At 43.0% G+C, this 21,014-nt stretch overlaps 1 protein-coding gene and 1 pseudogene across 2 annotated transcripts in view; both read left to right on the plus strand.

Annotated features, from left to right (window-relative positions):
- whrna (whirlin a) overlaps positions 1-21,014 on the plus strand; it is a gene marked incomplete at its 5' end in the record, with an annotated part of 218,535 nt that overhangs the window by 152,993 nt on the left and 44,528 nt on the right. Inside the window, one exon of the mRNA XM_084046074.1 lies at positions 507-543. Within this exon, the coding sequence (XP_083902200.1) occupies positions 507-543 (37 nt within the window). The remainder of the gene's footprint in view (positions 1-506; positions 544-21,014) is intronic.
- LOC311037025 (nuclear pore complex protein Nup155-like) lies at positions 13,013-17,065 on the plus strand (annotated as a pseudogene). Its single transcript has one exon. The product of its transcript is annotated as a nuclear pore complex protein Nup155-like (transcript).

Below are 21,014 nucleotides of genomic sequence, written 5' to 3' on the forward strand. Positions count from 1 at the left end.
GTGTGCGTGTGCGTGTGTGTGTGTTGTCCCTGTTTGGGATGCGTATACGCACGTACGTACATGCATGTATGTTCACTGTATGTGTGCGCACAGTATGTACGTATGTCATGTATGTCAAAGAGGGATATTATTTCCCCTTTTTCTCTTTCTTTTCTACTTAGTCGTTATGCCAATTTCCAACTTTCCTCATACACACGTGTACTTCTGTCACTGCTGACACCTACTGGTTGGTCTGAGGGACGGTAGTGACAGCCACATGTTTCGTCCGATACATATGAAATAACCAGACACATCTCTTAACCTGACAGTGTGGCTTTAGCGGAAGGAAATGACACATGTGGAGGAACACACTATTCCTCCCAGTTCCGCTCCCGTGTAGGATTCACACCCCTTAGACTCCACGGTGGTGGCTGGGCGGGAGCTCTACCTCCGCGTCACCCGGACATCACAAAAAGCGATATACGTTATCCGCCAGAATTTAATTTGTCGTTTTCTGTGTTCCGCAGGTTCTCTATGGACCAAGGAGCCACGGCAGCTGGAAAGGTGAGAATTACCACATTATTACTTCTGCATACTATCTAATGCAACGTTCTATATAGCAGTATGTATACGTGGAGTTTAGCAGGGAATGTAAGATTCTGAGGAAATGTAAATGCAGCCTCTCTGTACGGAAATGTCACCTACAGGCCCCTCCATTTTGCTCTGAAACAGTATCTATCTAAGGTTTCATCCATTCATGTGTTTGTCGGTTCCACCTCCTGAGCTATGGTATCACTCCATCAAATGCAATAGGAGAGGAGTGGAATGCTTTTGCTTTTGGTGTCACCGTGGTTGTTCGTGTCATGTTCACTTATGCCTGCCGCTGTGTTATTGATTGCTGGATCACCCAGGGTTTTATGGGTCGAAGTTGAACACTAGAATCATGTCAACTAGAATCATGTCACAGTTCCTCCCTTTTCATTGGTTTGCCATCATCGGATCGATACTCCTGTTTATGCGTAGTGTTGTCCAATGTCCCTTAACCCCATGCAGAATCCACTATTTTAACACCTTGCAGGGATTGTGGGGATTACTTCAACAAGATATTGGTAATGGGAGATGTCCTCCTGATACCCCTAATGACATGCACACCCACATCCGCCTTCTCTTAACCTTTACATCAGGACATTTACCCCACCTCCATACTGTTAAATGTCTTGCCTGTTAATACCACGGTTGTTAACAAACACCTTTTTTTTAAAAGAGCCAAATTCAATTCAAGTCTGAGATTGAGGGTCTGGATATTAGAAAGTTGGTGGAGACAGCTGCTCAAGGTTCAAGGTGATTGCAAAGACCTCACTTTCACCTCACTTTTGAAACCTGTTTGAAATATTTTTCCTCCCTACCCACTGACTTAAAGGGCAAGACCACTTTGTTAGAGGTTTGGGTTGTGTAGTTACCTTGCCATGATGTAGCTCCAAAGGTGGACAAGAAATCTAAAATAATTGCTCCATTGATTAGAAATTGATAATTTAAAATATGCTCCTCATTGACTTACATTGTACGCTGAAACAGCTCTCAAAGTCACTCTTTTAGCACATAAACAGACACAAACAAAGTTGATTCAGACAATATAGAACATCACCAAACCCAGTACTGTTTGTTTTTTTAATACAAATGTTAACTTCCTGTTGATCTTGCTATTTGTATGTAGAAGAAAACCCGGACTGGATCCGCGGATCCGGATCCGGATCTTCAAATAGTGAAATCAACAGGAAGTTGACATTTTCATAAAAAAAAAAAACAGTACTGGGTTTGGTGATGTTCTATATTCTCTGAATCAGCTCTGTTTGTGTCCGTTTACGTGCTGAAAGAGTGACTTTGAGAGCTGTTTCACCGTACAACGTAAGTCAATGAGGAGCATATTTAGAATGATCAATTTCTAATCAATGGAGCAAGTATTTTTCATTTCTTGTCCACCTTTGGAGTTACAGCATGGCAAGGTAACTACACAACCCAGACCTCTACCAAAGTGGTCTTGCCCTTTAACAGAGTGCTACAGGGGTCTTTTTGTCAGCCAATACAGATGTCACCTCCACCACGAACGAGTTCCCTAGCCGCAGATTTCCAATGCATTTCCTACACTGGGTTTTGGATTAATTAAGAACATAAGCTCTGCCGCAAACAAAGGCTTATGATGTTATCATGTTTTGTTCAACAAGATAATCTCCACAAATCAACACGCTTTTACAGTGTTTGAACCACACAGGAAAATGAACATGACTTTTTAAAAGCACATAACAGCTTTACAATTCACGGTTGTCAGCACTGGGCGGAAGAAATAGTACCTGCTGCTGCGTCGCAAGCTAACTCAGCTATCACCATCAAGTGGATGTATTCAGTTGTGCTGCGTTGTAGCAGTCAAAATCAGTTGTCAGTTGTTGTTTGTGCAGCCAGTTCCACAAAACTTTAAAGGCTCATGACCTACATAACATTAATAGCATGTTGTTGGGTTTTGGGTTGTTTGTTATTTTCATATTTTTATTTGGTTTACCTTTTTTACTTCGGCTACTAACCTTGAATTGAGGTTGACCTCATTGCCAAAAATGTGAAATGTTCCATTAGAAAAGTCTGAGGAACTGCCAACACCCACAAAAAATGTCATTCAGGTACTTTTAATTGGCTCAGGCAGCAAACAGTAGGAAACAGAAGTTCCTCTTATATAAAGACCAAAGGTGTGCATCTCCAACAGTCCGTATATAGACTCACCATCCCAACATTATACATTGTACTCTAAAGTTGACTTTTCACCCTACAGAAGTTCACACTCTGAACCACATGAACCATGGGGTCCCTATTCTGGGAATGTCATAATAGGTGAACATACAGTGAAAATCTACAAGCTTGTGACTCATTGTGAGCTCGTAGATTGGCTATTTTCTAAAATGTTTTCGCTGCTTTCTGTCACTTATTTGACAATTTGGCTAAAACAAAATGTAATAGTGTAATTTGTTGATTACTTTTGACGCATTAATGGTCTTATTTTTTTTAAATTCAGTTTAGAGACACTAAAAAGGTCTTAAAAGTCCTTAAATTGTCACTTTCGAAATTTGACCTTTTCTGATTTCAGTCAGGTTGTGTTCCCACATTATTATTGACTGATTTGAATTAATTGAATGAGTGACAACAGGAAGTGATGCCCAAAATGGACACACCCCCTTTCCCCAGTAAGCGAGTATGTTCACTTATGTATACTATACTATACTACATGCACTCTGTTACATGTACCCATACACAATACTCCAAAAGTGACCCTGTTAACTAGAATAGAAACACTCCAACAGTAATTTTTCACTTGAACCTTTTTAGGGCTTTCAATTTGTAAGGTATGGATCCAAAAATCTTCTCTTTGTAGAGGTGTTCTATCTCTGTCACCACCTCTCTTTAAAGAATGTATACTCTGAAACCTCAAGGAACACATGTCTTGGCCTACTGTGTTGAAATGGGTAACAGTCTTCCATGCCGACATCTCGCCACTCCGACTAGTGGCTTCCGCGTGCGGTTAGGGTTAGGGTGAGGGTTAGGTATAGGGTTCGTTGACGTCGGAAAGGCGACATGTCGGAAAGCCGCCATGTAACCGTTGAAATGCCTAGCCACAGGGGACTTGTCGGCCTTATTTCTGACATTACTTTTATGTTTGGATATCCTGATTTGTATCTCTTAGTTTTTAAGTTCTGGAATAACTGACATAGACATTTTAATAGACTACATATCTAGTTTTGTCCGCAAAGAGAATAAGAGAACCCACATAAATGTGACCTACATTTGGAATATGTGCTAGTGCATTTTCACAGATTTTTTAAAATCTTTACATAATTAAAATGCAGTGGCCAATATGATTTTGGAGTTTCTCAAACAGGGAGGTTTTGCGGTTAGAAACCGCATTTCTCACTCTCTGTAGGCAGTCATTGAGAACCCGGTCATCATGATGTTTAACACTGAAACGTTTAGTATAGTCTTCCATGGTTCTCTTTTTTTCATTCAATGTAGCTAGTATCATGTTTTTGTCTCCAGCTATCTCTAATTGCAAGCCAGAGTAGTTCCATCAATTAGAAGTACGTTGTGTAGTATGTTGTGCACATTGGTATTTATAAAGAAAATGTAGCTGTGAAATAAATCTACACACCTGTTTCCTCTGTTCTCGTTAGCAGGATTATAGAGAATGAATGTACCCCCATGTGACATATCTTGGCCAATCAGAATAGCATATCAGGTGGTCTTGATATTATTCGATGCCTTGGTATAGCATAATTTAAATCCCTTGGGCTTTGTTACTGAGGAAAAAACAAGAAATAGAGTCTAATAACGACAGGGTCTCCCTGACCAGTCTTTAGCTATTGTTGGTAGATTTCTATGTGTACGGTATTTAAATTAAGCCTCACATATCACGATTGTGAGTGCTGAAGCTGCACTATACAGGCTGGTTGTGTGTGTATGTTGACAAGTGTGGTGATGGTCTGCACCTCATTTGGCCAAAAGTGTTTCACAAGTAGCTGCAACCCAACTTTCACACTCTTGACAATTTTCACTTTTACTTTTTCCGAGTTTGTTGCTCAGAGATTTTTACTCGTGGGCAGATGAACCTTTCAGGCAGAAAGTCATATTTGGAGCTCAGCCAAATAGAATACTGTGCAACTATTTTATCGACTGCCAATCATTCCTAGTTCATTGGTCAGAGGCTATCTGCCCTCAATTCTGATGTAGGAGTCTTTCTGTTGATCCTTATTCATTGCCGATTAATCAATCAACATTTAGCTTTCTTACTTCCAGGCAATGTTATGGAACGGTCGCCTGCAAAATTGAAGCAGAACTCTGTCGTGTGTTGTGTAAATTGATCTCTGTCTGACAGGCAGATTTGCCATTCAAAGTAGCTATATGATCAATCATTTGGAGTTTGACATTAGTGATTTAGCTGCCTGACAGAGAACTGCCTCCAAAGCTCATACAGGAGTTTATCTCACAGGTAGATGTTTGTCCTATGTAGTTGGTCTATTTTTATAATGCATTAATAATAATAATAATGAACTATCTTTCTGCCAGACAACTTCATTGTAACTGCCCGGGGAGATGATGTAGCCTACCTACAGTAGGACTAGGGCTACCCTGCAGGCAATCGCTGTGCATGTCCTATTCAGACAACATCTGTCTGGGAGGCAGAAACACTCAGCTTTGGAGGCAGCTGCAGCAGGACGTTTTCTGGCAAGCAGCAACTGCTGGTAAATCACTTTCTGACCGATGAACCACGAATGATTGGCTGGCGGTGAAATGGTTCTATGGTATCTTGATTGGCCCAGCCACAAAATGCGTCTTTCTGCCTCGAAGGCTGAGCTGCATAAAAGACTAACTCTTGGGCCAAGAATGTCCCCGTGTGCATTTCATGGCTGGAGGTGGTTCTGTTTAGTGAGTTTGAGACATCATGCACAGCATACATACAGCATGCTGTATGTGGACAAACGCTGTTGATTAGACCAGGGCTTTCTTAGCCTTTTCTGAGCACTTTACCCCTTCTGTCTCAAAGGTTCAACTGAAGTACCCAGTTGACAGTTTCGCCTAGGGCCAGAGAGATCGTTTCAGAAATGTTAAAGTCAACGTGGCCCTCTTTTTGCATATTGACAGATTAACTGACAGTATCTGAAGCCACCGCCTGACTTATTACAGTATATTAACTGACAGTATCTGAACCCACCACCTGACTGATTACAATATATTAAATGATTAGGCATAGGCATTAGGCATTTAAGTCATGTGTACCTTATCCACCTAGAAACTGTCTTTTGGCGAACAAAAAAAGAGGACATAATTATATGCAATTTGAACTTGGGTGTGAATAAATCACACACCAAGGGGATTAGTTACCTTTTTAAGACTTTATGGAATCAACTTTCATAACATTTTAAGTCTTAAAAAGTCTACATAAAAAAGTCTGACAGAGAAATGGCAATTTGCGGTATCCTAGAGGTTCAGTGGCCTTCACAAGTGGCCTACCATGTGTCTGAGGTATTGCAAGTTGAAATCCCAATCCTTTCCTAAACATGTCTGTCAAAAGAGAAAATAAAGCCTGCTAATACTTAACAGCAATAGGCTTATTATCCATTAAACGGAATGTCAGCACTCCGCGAAGCCATATCACAACTATTCTCTCTAAAAGGGGCGTAATTCAAATAAGTTGCTTTGAGCTGACAGGTCTCGGTACACTGTTGAAAACGATCTTGATTTAAAAGATAATCCTTGTTGTTTGCATGTCCTATATAGTTCTTGGCGTTTTGCCGACCACATTATGTTGCCTCATATCATGCACCCTTTTTAATCAGTAGTGTCATGTTTATATTTTTCAATATTTATTCACTTAGCTATTTGCATAAGCTGTTTGTGAGCAAATGCTTTGCGCTCAATCAGTTACAACCACCCACAGCTCAGAGCAGCATGATCTTGGCAACTGGGCAGCTCCACTGGAGCAACCAGGGGGTACATTATTCCTTGCTCAAGAGCACCTCCTAGTTTTTGTTGGAGGGGAGAATGTTTTGTTCTTTTACCGTACGCAGATTTAACCACTTAAACCCTATATGTTGACTGGGGTCCACAAGGGGTCTATACTCGCCCCGTCTCTTTTTTCCCTCCCCACCAAATTCATTGTGAGCTTGTAGATCTGCTATTTTCACCAAAGGTTCCCTCCAGAATTTGGACACTATGGGTTCATGTGGTTAAATAAGTGAGTCAAACTCCAGGCTCACAATCAGACTGCTTTGTTATGCCACAACAGATTAATAAACCCTTTTTGAATGATATGGCCTAGATCAATAGATTCTTAGGTGGAATGCTATGGTACCAATAACACAGAGATACAGCTCCTTTACATACATGTACGTTGTACTTGGTGACCAAATATTGCAATGGTGACTGTGATTATTATTATTATTATTGATTGTGATGCTGATGACTGGGATTGCGATGATGATTGTGAGGGTGGGTGCGATGGTGACTGATTGTAATGGTGGTTATGATGGTGATTATGATGATACTGTGATTTTGATCGTGTTTGCAGACATCCCGCCCTGGAAAAAAATCATTTCAGGGAGGTCAAGAAAATATATGAACATATATATTTTCTATATATGCCACATATGTGTGTTCAACATATATGAGCTATATATGACACATATATTTCCTATAAATCCACATATATGCACTTATACAAACCTGAATATGGCATAATATGCAGCATATATTTGCCATTTATTGGCATATATGTTCATATATTTAGTAGGCGGGCTCTAGACCGGATCCGGCATTTGCGGGAGATTCTGGCGGGTGTCCGGGAGCAGACGACTTCCGGGGAGGTGGGATGTCTGTGTTTGTGATTGATTGTGATGGTGATAGATAGTGCATAGTAGTGCTGATTCAGAATGTCTGCATTGTATGCAGGACACATACTTTGTTATTTCTGCCCTGGCTTCATTCTATGAGTCTATATCTAGGAGCTGTGTAGTCTGCTTATCAATAGACCTTGACGAACTCTATGGCACTGTAAATCGATGCGAATGGATTGCATATGTGTCTGGTGTACGTTTAACCCATTAAGACCGGGAACGCATCTTTGTCATTTTTAGATTTTAGCTAAAAAGCATTATTTTACACTTTGGCTATTCAAAAATAGCAGATATATACAAGCTCATAGCGCGGCACCGAGTGCCGCGCTATGAGCTTGTAGATCTGCTATTTTTGAAAAATAGGGAAAATGTGTGCAAATCTTTGAATATATATATTCATAAAGCAAACATTTATAACTCAAATCTTTGCTTCTGGGGGTCCCTGGAACAATATACATATGATTTTGGGGGTCCTTTACATGAAAAAGATTGAGCACCACTGATATAGAAACATACGTTTTTCAGAATACTGTTGGGATTTAGGAGACATGTAGAATCGGCTTCAGGTCTTCATGGGTTAAGTACTGTATGCATCTCGGTGCACGTAAGTGTGCGTGTGTGCGTGCGCGCGTGCATGCACATGCACCCTGCTCACATTTTGCATATCGCATATGTATATTTTTCTGTTGTTTTTCCACAGTGTTCAAACAATACAATGTTCACCCGCGCGCCCCAATTTATCATAGAGCACAAACCCGCGAGCTCGTGCAATAATTGCCAATCGTTTGCTGGCTCCGTTTGAAGGTATTACAAGGAAGCTTGGAAACGGATAAATAAGAGCACCAAGCTCCCCCCAGACAGACGGGGACAGAGGCAGAGAGGAATCAGGTAAAGCAGGTGGAGATAACGATGGTGTTGATTAGAGTTTTAAAAAAAGCAATTAGATTCAGGGAAAAGTTTCCAAACTTGGAGAGCTATGAAGTTATGTTTGCATGTGGACTGCCTGTGGACTGGGTGTGCGTGTGCGCGTGTGTGTGCGCGCGCATGTGTGTGTGTGCGTGTGTGTGTGTGCGCGTCTTTCACAAAGAGTGAAAGTAAGTGATTATGTATATGAGAGCCAATAGGTTATATGAGAGAGAGAGAGATAGAAAGAGACGGGGGCGAGGGAGAGACGTAGCTGGAGGGCTTTGGTACTTGGCAGCGTGGAGGGCTGTGATAATTTACTGCGTGAGAGAGCACTGCAGCGCCTCCCTGGGAGCCAGGAGACCTCTGTTAGAATGGGCTGCCTTTCCCAACCTCCTACTGTGTCAACAGCTCCTCCACTTCAATATTAATCATCTCTTAGAATAACACAGCCATGATAGTGCTGCCTGAACAAGCAGAGAGAGAGAGAGAGAGAGAGAGAGCTCTGTATCCATTAAGGCCTCCTGTGCGTGTGTCCTTATATTACCAAGGATCCAGCCAGCGTGTTCCAATAACCGTATTATTTGGCCTTTCACCGAATGTGTGTTTCCTCGCTATATGTGTCCTGTACAGTCATGGTAGACCAATAAGAATTGGTCACATGGCAAAATGCAGTCATCAAACGTCAGTGGTGTAAAGTAACTAAGTACATTTACTCAATTACTGTACTTGAGTACACTTTTGAGGTATTTTTACTTTATTGGAGTATTTCCAGTTGTCAGTACTTTTACTTCTACTCCACTACTTCTCAGAAGCAAATATTGTACTTTTACTCCACTACAATTATTTGAAAACGTTACTTTGTAGATTTGGAGTATTATTACAAAACATACATTAACCACTTCAGCCCTATATACATTTTGGCCATTTCGGCCATACATTTCGGCCACAAATAGCTGATCTACAAGCTCACAATGCATCGCGATGCGACGCACTGTGAGCTTGTAGATCGGCTGTTTTCAAATTATTATTATTTACTTGTGAAATGGGACATTCTGTATAATGAGTACTTTTACTTTTGATACTTTAAGTACCTGTTGCCAATACTTTTGTAATTTTACTCAAGTACATTTTGAATTCCGGACTTTTACTTGTAACAGAGTATTTCAACATTGCAGTATTGATAGTTTTACTTAAGTAAAACATTTGATAACTTTTCCCACCACTGTCAAACGTGCTCTGACCTAATTTTCACCGTGATGTGGAAGCGAGTGGATGTTGTTAATAGAGACAACAAAAAGTCATTACACAGTACATGCTGTCAGAAGAGAACCACGTATACCAAAAGTCTACAGAATTTGAAGTAACTAGCGCGGTGCCTGTTCACGGCGTGGCCTGCTATTTGGCATAAACTCCTGATTGGAGTGGGTCTGCTCTGGAGAACCGCTCATCATGGACTTCACACTGCACTTACTTGGGTCCTCAGCAATACACCCGACAATTGTGAGGTCGATGGGATGAATGGTTCTCGAGATCCGTGAAGGAAAATCATCCATACAGAGATTCCTGGAATTTATAGATTTTATATAGATAGAGTTGCATATATTCTCAATTAATTTGATTAGCTTCAAATTACACAGTATGGGCTTGAATTAATTTGTAGAAACGAGGGCCATGAAACCCACCGTGCAAACCAGTGATTCAAAATCGTTTTAGCTCAAGACCCAAAAGAGAAATTAGACATTTCCCCGGGACCCAGCGCGCCGCGTTGTGAGCTTGTAGATCTGCTATTTTCACTTCTTCTTAAAACATTTTTTTTATTGAAATGTTGTGTTTTCATGTTTCTTCTTTTCAAATAATAAATGTGTTTTTAAATGTAGGAAATGAGAAAAGAGGATATTTACTCACTGGTGTAAACCATGTACATTTTAAATGCAATAAGATTACATTGAAAACAAAAAAGAGATTCATAAGGCTATCTCTACACAACAACTGCACTGAAAGGCAGCAGACTGGCTGGGTGGTTAGAGAAATAATCTGATAACCAAAAGGTCACAGCATTCTAGAAGGAGACACCATGACAGCTTGCATGCACAGGCACGCACGCACGCACACACGCACATGGCGACAAGTTGACTGTCGAGAGAGAGAAATAAAACCTAATTTATATTTAAATTAAGTATAATTCCCCAGGCTGCTACAGCAGGTAAGCACCATTACCCCCTTTGATGAAGTTGATTAGCAATCAATTGCACTTCTGTATTGTCTGTGCAGTGGTGGACAAAGTACTTACAATAACTTCAGTATACTTGAATCAAAATATGTATACTCCTGGTCAAATATTACTCAACTACAAGTGAAAGTTGCTCTGTCAAAATTTCAAAGTATTTTTAGTTTTCCCCCCCAAAAAATGTAAAGATTTTCCAGACATTTTCAAAAAATCATAATTGTGAAAATAGCCCATCTACAAGCTCAACATGATGTAGCTTGTAGAGCTTGTTAATTTTTAATGTACTTTTTCCCTTCCTTGAAATGTAGTGGAGTGAAAGTCATAAGTATCCAAAAATACTAATACCCAAGTGCATTTTTTGAGTATCCGTAGTTTACTTAAGTACAGTGCTCAAGTAAATGTACTTAGCTACTGTCTACCACTGAATGAGAGACAGGCTCAGATGTACAGTACAGTATAGTGTTGGATTGGGCCTCCTAATTGAATGGGGCGCCTAGAAGGAACTCCATGGCCCTATCTCTCATCTTTTATGGTTATCGTTATCAATGATGTCCTTTCATTTTTCTATGTGATTGAATAGCATTACGGTCTGGTAATGTGATTAAATCAGAAGGCAGGGCGAGAGCAGCTGCCCCAGGCCTACAGTATGTGGATAGCCATCAATTCCGTTGTGGACTATACCAATGATGTTGCAGAAAACATCATAGCGCGGCACCGAGTGCCGCGCTATGAGCTTGTAGATCTGCTATTTTTGAAAAATTGTGAAAAAATATATTTCATTTTTTTTTTTAAGTTTAAAAAAAAAACTGTTAGGATTTAGAAAACATTTTAAGAATCGGACTCAGGCCTTAATGGGTTAAGAACATTTCTGCTGGACTAGTTACTAATACCAAGAAAGTGGATCATATCACTCCAGTTCCATATTTGCACTGGCTCAAAACACTGCTGTTGGTTTACAAAGCATTGAATGGTTTAAGGCCAAAACACATTTCTGATCTTGTGCCACGTCATGAACTCGGACCTCTCAGGTTGTCTGGGACAGGTCTGCTCTCTGAACCCAGAGTCACAACTAAACGTGGAGAAGCAGTGTTCTGTTTTTATGCACCACATACTGTACTGTACAGTATCTGGAACAAACTGCAGCTCTGCTTCATCTTTCAGTTCTTTTAAATCAAAGCTGAAGACTTTCCTGTTTGTCGTGCCTTTTACTGGGTTTCTTTATTCATTTATTGTGCACTGTAGTTTCTTTCTTTCTTTCCTTCTTGCTCTGAACCACTTTCAACCTGGTGTCCCTATTTTACCCAGAAAAGTGAAATGCCAAAGTGAAACTTGTGTGTGAAAGTAGTATTGTGTACTTTTCTTTTTCAAAGAAGCTCACACCAACATTGTACATGTGAAGCACTTGCGTACTTACATGTGAAGTATAAATATCACTAGTATTTCCATTTAGCCAAAGGAGACATGATAGACCACATCGTATAATGATACTTCACCACTTGTGATTTGTGAGGCCTCGTTCACGCAATACACTATAGGAACTTGATATCAATAACTAAAGATTGGACAGAAAGGGCACACAGTTACTTGTCTTGTTATTTAGCTAGCGCAACGCAGTAAATGTCAGTTCAATTACATAGTGTAGGTATTTCCGGTAATGTTACCGTAAGAACTTTGTGTGGATGTTCATAAATAGTAATGGCAAAGAGTTGCCTTTTCATATACAGTGTCCATGCAGCGTTTGCCTGAAGATCCAGCTCTACAAGTTCTATTAATGGAGAGTCAGCTGACTGCCTGCCTAATCTGAAAATGTCTCTTGACGCCTCCAGGAGTGCAGGGGCAAAAACTGTTGCGAAAATATATGGTGGGTCTCAAGGGCTCTACAGCAGGGATCCCAAACGTTTTCATGTCGATGACCCCAAATAGATAGCCTCTGGCTGCGGCCCCTATATTGTGAAATGGGAATGGCTCTAAAAATAAGAAAAGAAATGAAAAATTGTGCTTTGTGATGCGTTGTGAGCTTGTAGATTGGCTACTGTCGCTAATGGCAAAAAAAAGACAAACATAGCAGATTTACAAGCTCATACTGTGTCACGTTGTGAGCATGTAGATCGGCTACTCTCTTTTTGTTTACGTTTTTGAAAACGAAGGCAATGCCCATTGGGAACAAACACCCCTTGGTTATTCAATACCCCTTGTATCCATTGTCAGAGTACTTAGTGCTGTACCCATTGTAATAGTATTGGAGGCCAGTATAGGACATCAATACTATGACGTCTATGATACAGACAAAGATTTTGTGCATTTATAGATGACGTCATATTGATAACATCAGGGATCTCCATGTATGGGCTCTACAGCCACATCAGATAGAAGCATGCAGCATATTTTCAATGGAGGCAGCAGTGATGGTAGCATTTTCATCATGGCGTCCAGCGGTAGACACAGCGGCCCCGCCGTTGCACCCACCGAGACGCTGGAGGACACTGTTCGGCTCATGGATGATCACCTGAAAGAGGACCGCCACTTCCCTGATCTGTCAGAGCTGGTTTCCTCTCCTCCCTCTCCGTACTCTCCGCCATCACTCTCTGGAATGTCAGACATGGACTATCCCCTTCAGGGGCCGGGACTGCTTAGTGTGCCAAACCTCCCAGAGCTTAGTGCAGGCCGCAGGGTACCCTTACCTCCTGAACTGGTGGAAAGATTCAGCCATATGCAGTGTAACTGCACGATGGGAGTCTTTCCTGAGATAAGTCGAGCATGGCTCACCATTGACAATGTCATCTTCATGTGGGACTATGAAAATGGTGGTGACGTGGCATATTTTGATGGTCTCATTGAAACCATCCTGTCAGTGGGTCTCGTGAAACCGAAGCCAGGAGTTTTTCAGCCTAGCATCGACTATCTTTTAGTACTAGCCACTCCAGTGGAGGTGGTTATCCTTGGACTCGGTTTCCCTAAAGGCCATACAGGGTTGAATGACAGCTTGTCCGGTGAAATGCAACTGCTACCAGACCTACGCTACTCCATCCCAACAGACAATACCTACATCCTGGCCATTGCATCCACAGACCACGGACGCATCTTCATGGCAGGCAAGGATGGCTGCCTGTATGAGTTCATTTACCAGGCTGAGGCGGGCTGGTTCAGCCAGTGCTGCCGAAAGATCAAGCATTACAAAAACGTATCGGATTGGGCTGCATCCTTTCTTGTTCCCTCCATGCTCCAGCCCTTGTTATCAGTCGATAACCCTATTGTACAGATTGCCATTGACAACTCCCGCAACACTCTCTTCACCCACTCAGAGACAGGAGTCCTACAGGTATATGACCTGGGTGCTGATGGCATGGGCATTAGTTGGGTGAAAGGTGAAATGTCACAGAGTGACATTGTGTCTAAAGCAAAAGAAGTTGCCTGTACAGTTCATCCTTCTGTCTTCAGCCCAATTGTCCAGATCTCTGTGATTGACAAATATGAGTCTTTAGGCTGTCACCTGCTTGCTATTACTCATGCAGGTGTGCGTCTCTACTTCAGCACCACCCCACATAGCCAACAGAAGTGTGTTTCTGCGAGACCCAGCCTTCTTCGCTTGGTTCATGTCCGCCTTCCACCGGGGTTTTCTGCCTCTTCAACCCTGCCGAAACCTGCAAAGGTCCACAAGGCTCTACATAGCAAAGGAGTTCTACTAATGGCTGCATCTGAGACAGAGTATAACGACATCCTGTGGTGCGTCAACCACGACTCTTTCCCATACAGGAATCCTCTGATGGAGACTCAGATGATCTCCAATGTAGATGGTCATTCCTGGGCACTCTGTGCTATTAATGAGGAGAGGCCCACCAAGGTCTCTACTCTGCTGAACAAACATCTGGTCCCTGTTACTGACCCGCCTGTGGTGGTCGAACAACACAGTATCTCTCGACAGAGATTTGTCCTTCTGTCTACTAAGGGTAGTGTCATCTTCCATAAGCTACTTCCAGTTGACCAACTGCGTCACCTGCTGGTTAGCTGCGCTGGAGGAGAAGGTGAAGAGATTGAACGATTCTTCAAGTTGCTCAGGGAGGAACAAGCATGTGCCACAGCTTTGATCCTGGCTTGTTCTAAGGCTGCGTGTGACACGGAGGTTTCGGTGTGGGCCACCAGAGCCATCTTCAGATATGGGGGAGAAGCACAGTTGAGATTCCCCTCAGGCACCACATCTTCTGCGACACCCATACATTCTGGGGCTGTCCATATTGCCCCTGCGACCCCCATGCATTCTGGTGCTGCCCCTATTGCCCAGGTGTCGGTTTCCCCCGTGGCCTTCTCAGGGAAACACAATGGCGTCAGCATCTACTTCACCCGTATTCTGGGGAATATCTGGGATGGGAGCCTTGTCGTCGAGAAGACAATTAACGAACAGAATAAGACTATGACTATTCTGGAGAGCAGTGTTGGCCCTCGTTATCTGGAGGCAGTCCTTCTGAAGTTAAAGGGTCTGCAGGAATTCCTTGATAACAATTTTCAGTTCAGCCCTTCATCTTTGGGAGCTGCCAGTGTCAGCTCCCAAGCCAATCTGCAGCAGAGGCTGTTGGATTCCACGCCCACTGATGGAGCCAGCTCACAGCAAGTACAGCAGGAACTCCAGAGGAAATTTCACATGGAGTTACAGGTCTATGAGAAAATGTCTCTGCAGGGTATCCAGCAGCTGGTTCATCGTTCTTGTCAGACACTGGCCCTTTGGAGGCTTCTCTGTGAAGATCAGTTCAGCCTCATTATCTCAGAGCTCCCCAAGGAGTTGCAGGAGCAGATGAAGGGAGTGAGTTTTAAGGATGTGGTGAATCGAGGTAAAGAGATTGCAGGACCTCTCATCACAGCGCTTATTAATTTTTACAAGAAAGACAAGGACTACTTAGTGGATGCAATCAGTAATCGCCTCAGGGACATCTGTCCCTTACTGTACAGCAGTGATGACAGTGTCCTCTCTAAGGCTAATGAGTTGCTGCAGTGCTCTCGGGAGATCCAGAACAAGACGGATAAAGAGAGAACTCTGAGAAAGTCACTACGGCTGTATCAGCAAATCAGCCACCACGTTCACCTGCCCCTCGTCTGTTTTCAGTACAGGCAGGTCCATTTCTATGAGGGGGTCCTGGAATTGTGCCTCACTGCAGCAGACAGGATGGATCCCCAATGTCTGGGACGCCACTTCTATAAGAACGGGGAGCCAGAGGAGGACAGAGCTGGACAGATGGCGTTCCAGGAAAGATTATCATGTTATAAATGCATCACAGATACCCTGCAGGAACTGCTGAACCAGGGCGAGGTTGCCTCTCAGTCTCTTTATGCCTCCGAGCAGCCTGGACCAGTTCTGACATCTCACCCTAACATGCTAAGTAATGAGACTGCTACTTCCCGCTTTGAACAGATGCTGGGTCTGGCCCAGAGGTCTCAGGATGAGCTATTTCACGTAGCTCTCTATAACTGGCTCATCCAGGCTGACCTTACTGATAAGCTTCTCCAGGTAAATTGTCCTTATCTGGAGGAACACCTGATGCACATGATCAAGCAGGACCAGAGTAAGGTGCGCAACATGGACCTCTTGTGGCGTTACTATGAGAAGAACCTCAGCTTTGGCAAGGCAGCCCGTGTATTGGCACGCCTTGCTGACATGAACAGCACTGAGATCCCCCTGAAGCAGCGTTTGCAGTACATTTCTCGAGCTATTTTGTCTGCTAAGAGCTCCTCCTGTGGCTGGGATGAGGCCCAGGCGGCTGATGGAGAGTTCCTTCATGAGCTTGAAGAAAAGATGGAGGTGGTGCGTATCCAAGTACAGATCCAGGACACGTTGTCCAGACAGTGTTCCCAACATCCCTCAGTGAAGAATGCCATTTCACTGTTGGACTCAGAACTTATGGACATCACCAAGCTCTACGAAGAGTTTGCCGACCATTTTAAGCTGTCAGAGTGCAAACTGGCCATCATTCATTGTGCTGGACACTCGGACCCAATTCTAGTGCACTCACTGTGGCAGGAGATCATAGAGAAAGCGCTGAATGACAGTGTAGACATGAGTCCAGCAGACAGAATGAGGGCCCTCAATTTAAAACTGGTGTCACTTGGAAAGATTTACACTGGAATATACTTTCCTCTTCAATTCCTTGTGAGGTTTTTGGAACAGCAGGTGCGTCAGCTGAACTGGGATGTGGGCTTTGTCAAACGCACCATGCAGGAGATTGGAGTCCACTTGCCTGCTGGAGGTCTATGACCAACTCCCCAAAACACGGGATCCCTGTGGGAAACACCGACAGGGATCTACGAGTGGAAGCCACTCCACGTGGTAGAGTGTATCTATGGGCTTCTCTCAGGATATGTGGACAACCCCAGTACAGTACTTCTACCCACAAATGACAGACAATGATTTACTCATTCGCGCCCTGACAACATCTGTGGTTACCTGGTGGAGCTGCAGAGTCTTTACCTAAATTCTGCCTGGCAACAAAACATTGTCAACTTCGAATCCTTGCAGGCCAATCTGGAGAAACTTCACTGATGTTCTGCAACCTATGAATACACCATCAAGGGCAAATAATAGACCACTGGAGCTAATACAGTTGGAATACTGTACATTAAACAGAACATTAACAACAATAAATAAAACAAAAAAATAAACATTCCCATACTGTGGCATATTGGCACTCACAGAAGTTCCAGGTGTTCAATGGACTCCTATGATAAATCTGTGCAGGATGTGACTGTAGACTGATGCTTGGACCCGCTTTGTGTGTGTGTGTGTGTGTGTGTGTGTGTGTGTGTGTGTGTGTGTGTGTGTGTGTGTGTGTGTGTGTGTGTGTGTGTGTGTGTGTGTGTGTGTGTGTGTGTGTGTGTGTGTGTGTGTGTGTGTGCGCGTGCGTGCGTGCGTGCGTGCGTGCGTACTGTATATGGTAGAGGGGGGGAAAAGCCTACCAAGAGAATTTCTCAATTATTACTCCTCAATTCATGAGAGGTGTGTCAATCACACTAATAGACGTGCAAATCAATCTAACTATATAAATGGCGACCAACTTCCGCACCCTCGGTGTCCACACCCCACAGCTCTGTTATCGACTAAACAACGCACCGCCAGACCACATGTCGGCAACTGACTCGCCACGGCGGCCGCGCTGAATTTACGCCTCGCGTAGGGGACATCTCACTGCTAACTACACCTTTTCCACCGCGCAACATAATTAATTCTACTCACCAAATGTCGGACAAAACGGAAGGGGAGGCAGCTTCGTACCGTTTACCGTGCGCACGACCTCATCACCACAACAGCACGCAGCCGCTGCGGGGGTTTTTTCCTTTTTTTCCAAACTTTTTTTTTGGTCACCATTTTCTCCAGGCACCATTTCTGGTGTAACGTGCGGCAGCATGCGCTGGGTTGCCACGTTTGTGCGGCAGCATGCGCTGGGTTGCCAGGTTTGCACAGCCAGCGCCAGAAACAAGCAACCACCTTCATGAAAAAAAAAAAAAATGTTCCAGGGGTGTCCCCGCGCGTCCCAACACTCCACAGGGGGTCAGTGGACCATCAGGGGGTCCGCGGACCCCCTGTGGACCCCCTGAAACATAACAAATATTATTTCTTCAAATTTTTTCCTTTTTCAAAAAAAATTCTCCACAGTTTTACTCCGGCGATTTGGGTCCCCCAATATACACACGGCCACGCTCGGCCCCGTGCGCGGCTGGGGTTGAGGGGGGCGTAGCCCCCCGAAACTCTAGTATATACATAAACAGTAAGATACAACAAGGTCAGTCCGATTAAAGCCAGAATAAATATTACACTCTGAATCCCTACTAATGGATGACATATTGTCCAAAATAGGGAGAAGACCATGTTCTATACCGATAACAATAACGGTGACTAATACCAGAATTGTTTTTGTTCTTCTTTCTTTTTTTCTTTTTTTTTAAACTGTTGATCTGTCATTTGTCCAGCACCTAGCTGGACAGATTGGGATGTGCATGCATCTCTTTCATGACTGTCCAACAGGCTATCCACCTGGGCTACAGGATCTTGACTCGAGATTGGGTTGTTCTGCTTTTGGATCACTTAGCAGCGCACTGATGATAGTGGCTGAATGAGATTTTCAATTGTGATTTCATGGTACAAAAAAAATTCTTACAACGAGGCCGATGCTTGTTGGAAGCACATGCCCCTCCAGTTTTGCGATACCTGTTGTACCAATTATGCCCCTTGTACAGAATATCCGTTGTACCAATTGTCAGATTACTTAGTGCAGTACCCATTCTAAGTACAGTACTTGGAGGCAAGTTTATAATGTCAATATTACATCTCCATATATGCCCATATATGGGCATATATATAATTCATTTGCCGTCCTTAGACAGTTAAAACAACAACTGAGTGTGCACTTGTCCCATCTGGAGGCCCTGGCTTTTAATACTAGGTTAGCTCCTGCAAGGTCAAAGCCAATCTGTACTACCTTCTTCTGGAATCGATTTTTATAGCTTTCCCATATAGCTTTCTTCTTCTTTTGCCGCACACCTCACTCTAACTGCTTTGCCGTTCTCAAAGAAAATAGGGTTACATTTCCTGAGAGGAAAGTGATGTTCTAATTTTGTTCTAAAATATAGAGAGAGAGAAAGACACAGAGGGGAGAGAGAGAGAGAGAGAGAGAGACGGACAGACAGACAGACAGACAGAGGGACAGGAAGAGAGAGGGGAGGGCGGGGGGGTAGAGAAAGTGAGAGAGAGAGACAAAGAGAACAAGAAAGAGCATGGGAGTGTGAAAACAAACTAGGGACACAAAAACACACTTTGTCGCACATTTGTCATAGTCAGAGAAGCGGGCGCTACTGTTTGGTGGAAACATCTGTGTCTTCATCTCGAACACTAATCTTCTGACAGACCGTAGCCATGGAAGACGTGTTTGGCAAATACACCACCAACACGCTGATGAACTGGCGATGTGTGGCCCGGTCGGATTTTTTCATTTCCTTGATATGTTTTGTAGGCTGTAAAAAGGTTGGAAATGTTATGTTTTCCCTCTGTCGAATGTCTAATACGGCTCAGTTCGTCTCATGGTCTCCTAAAAGCCCATGTATACAATATATTTTAAATGCCTAAATGTGAGACAAATTCCACATTTGTATATTGTCTTTGTACTGTTGTGCTGTTGTGCTGCTTCAAAGGGTGATTTTATTTTGGGAAGGAATATGTGGTTCGTGTTATGTTAAGCCGGCAATAGTACCAAAAAAAACCCAGAGAGACAGAGACGGCAAAATGGAGAACAAGAATACAAATTGTTATTCTCAAATCCTCTGCTTTCTTTGTTCGGGTTAGGTGTTGGTTTCTTCTGAAGAGGTTTACATATCACATTTACACCATTATGATTAAACATTCATAGTTACATGAGTAGCAATTGATTAATTAATGAAAGGATAATCTATCTAGCACAATCCATAGTGTTAATTTAACTCCAAGAGTGTGGTCCATTTGGTTCCATTTGTACACTCTCCGAGTTAAATTAATACTTACATTTTCGAGCAGCTCTTGGCACCAACACGGTGACGCGTCCCATTAATCGAAGAAAGGTGATGAAAGGTGAATTCATGACCTGGTTTGCGCTCCATATTATGACGGTGGCTAACAGTGAATTGCGATTTAATTTTTGCAGAAATTTCTTGCAGAAATCGGCCTGGTGGTGACTATAACAGACCAATTTTGAACAATGTGGCAGAGGTTCTTCCTTGGCCTCCCGGGAGTGTGCGTGCAAAGTTTCACGCTGATCAGTCCAGCGGTGCTTGAGACAGCTGTTTACAGACGGACAGCTAGACAGACAGACAGAAATCACAGGAGTGAAAACATAATCCCAAGCCTTCGGCCTACAGCTGGCCTGGCAGGGAATATGTATGAATGAATAAATTAATGTTTATTTGTGTTTCTTATCACAAGCCCATCCTTATGCGATTAAGACACCAAAAGCATAATTACAAAGTTTCATTCCCTTCTCAGTAACTGCAAGCTGCGCAGTGTACACACATAAACTGTGTGTGTGTGTGTGTGTGTGTGTGTGTGTGTGTGTGTGTGTGTGTGTGTGTGTGTGTGTGTGTGTGTGTGTGTGTGTGTGTGTGTGTGTGTGTGTGTGTGTGTTTTATTTTATGTCAGCTCATCTATCAATGTAAGATACATTTCCCGAGAGAGAAAGACCATTGTGGCTGGCTAGGCACATATTCATAAACCACAGATCACTTGACTTGAGCACAATCCATAAATGCTCTTCTGTATTTTACGGCGGAACCATTCATTGCAATGGTTCTTGTTTGGTAACTGCTCCAAATGATTGCCTTTTGATTGCTGTTTGTGATCAATAGCGGGACCCAATTAGAGTCTGAAGTTCCAATTGTAGAAGTTGTTTTACAGTAATAATACAATGGCATCCCTGTTTGATATGCATTGGCCCACAAACCCCCGTCTGATACCACTTTTTTAATGCCTT

Source organism: Gymnoscopelus microlampas, assembly GCF_963454915.1.
Source record: "Gymnoscopelus microlampas genome assembly, chromosome: 21".
NCBI classification, from domain to species: domain Eukaryota; kingdom Metazoa; phylum Chordata; class Actinopteri; order Myctophiformes; family Myctophidae; genus Gymnoscopelus; species Gymnoscopelus microlampas.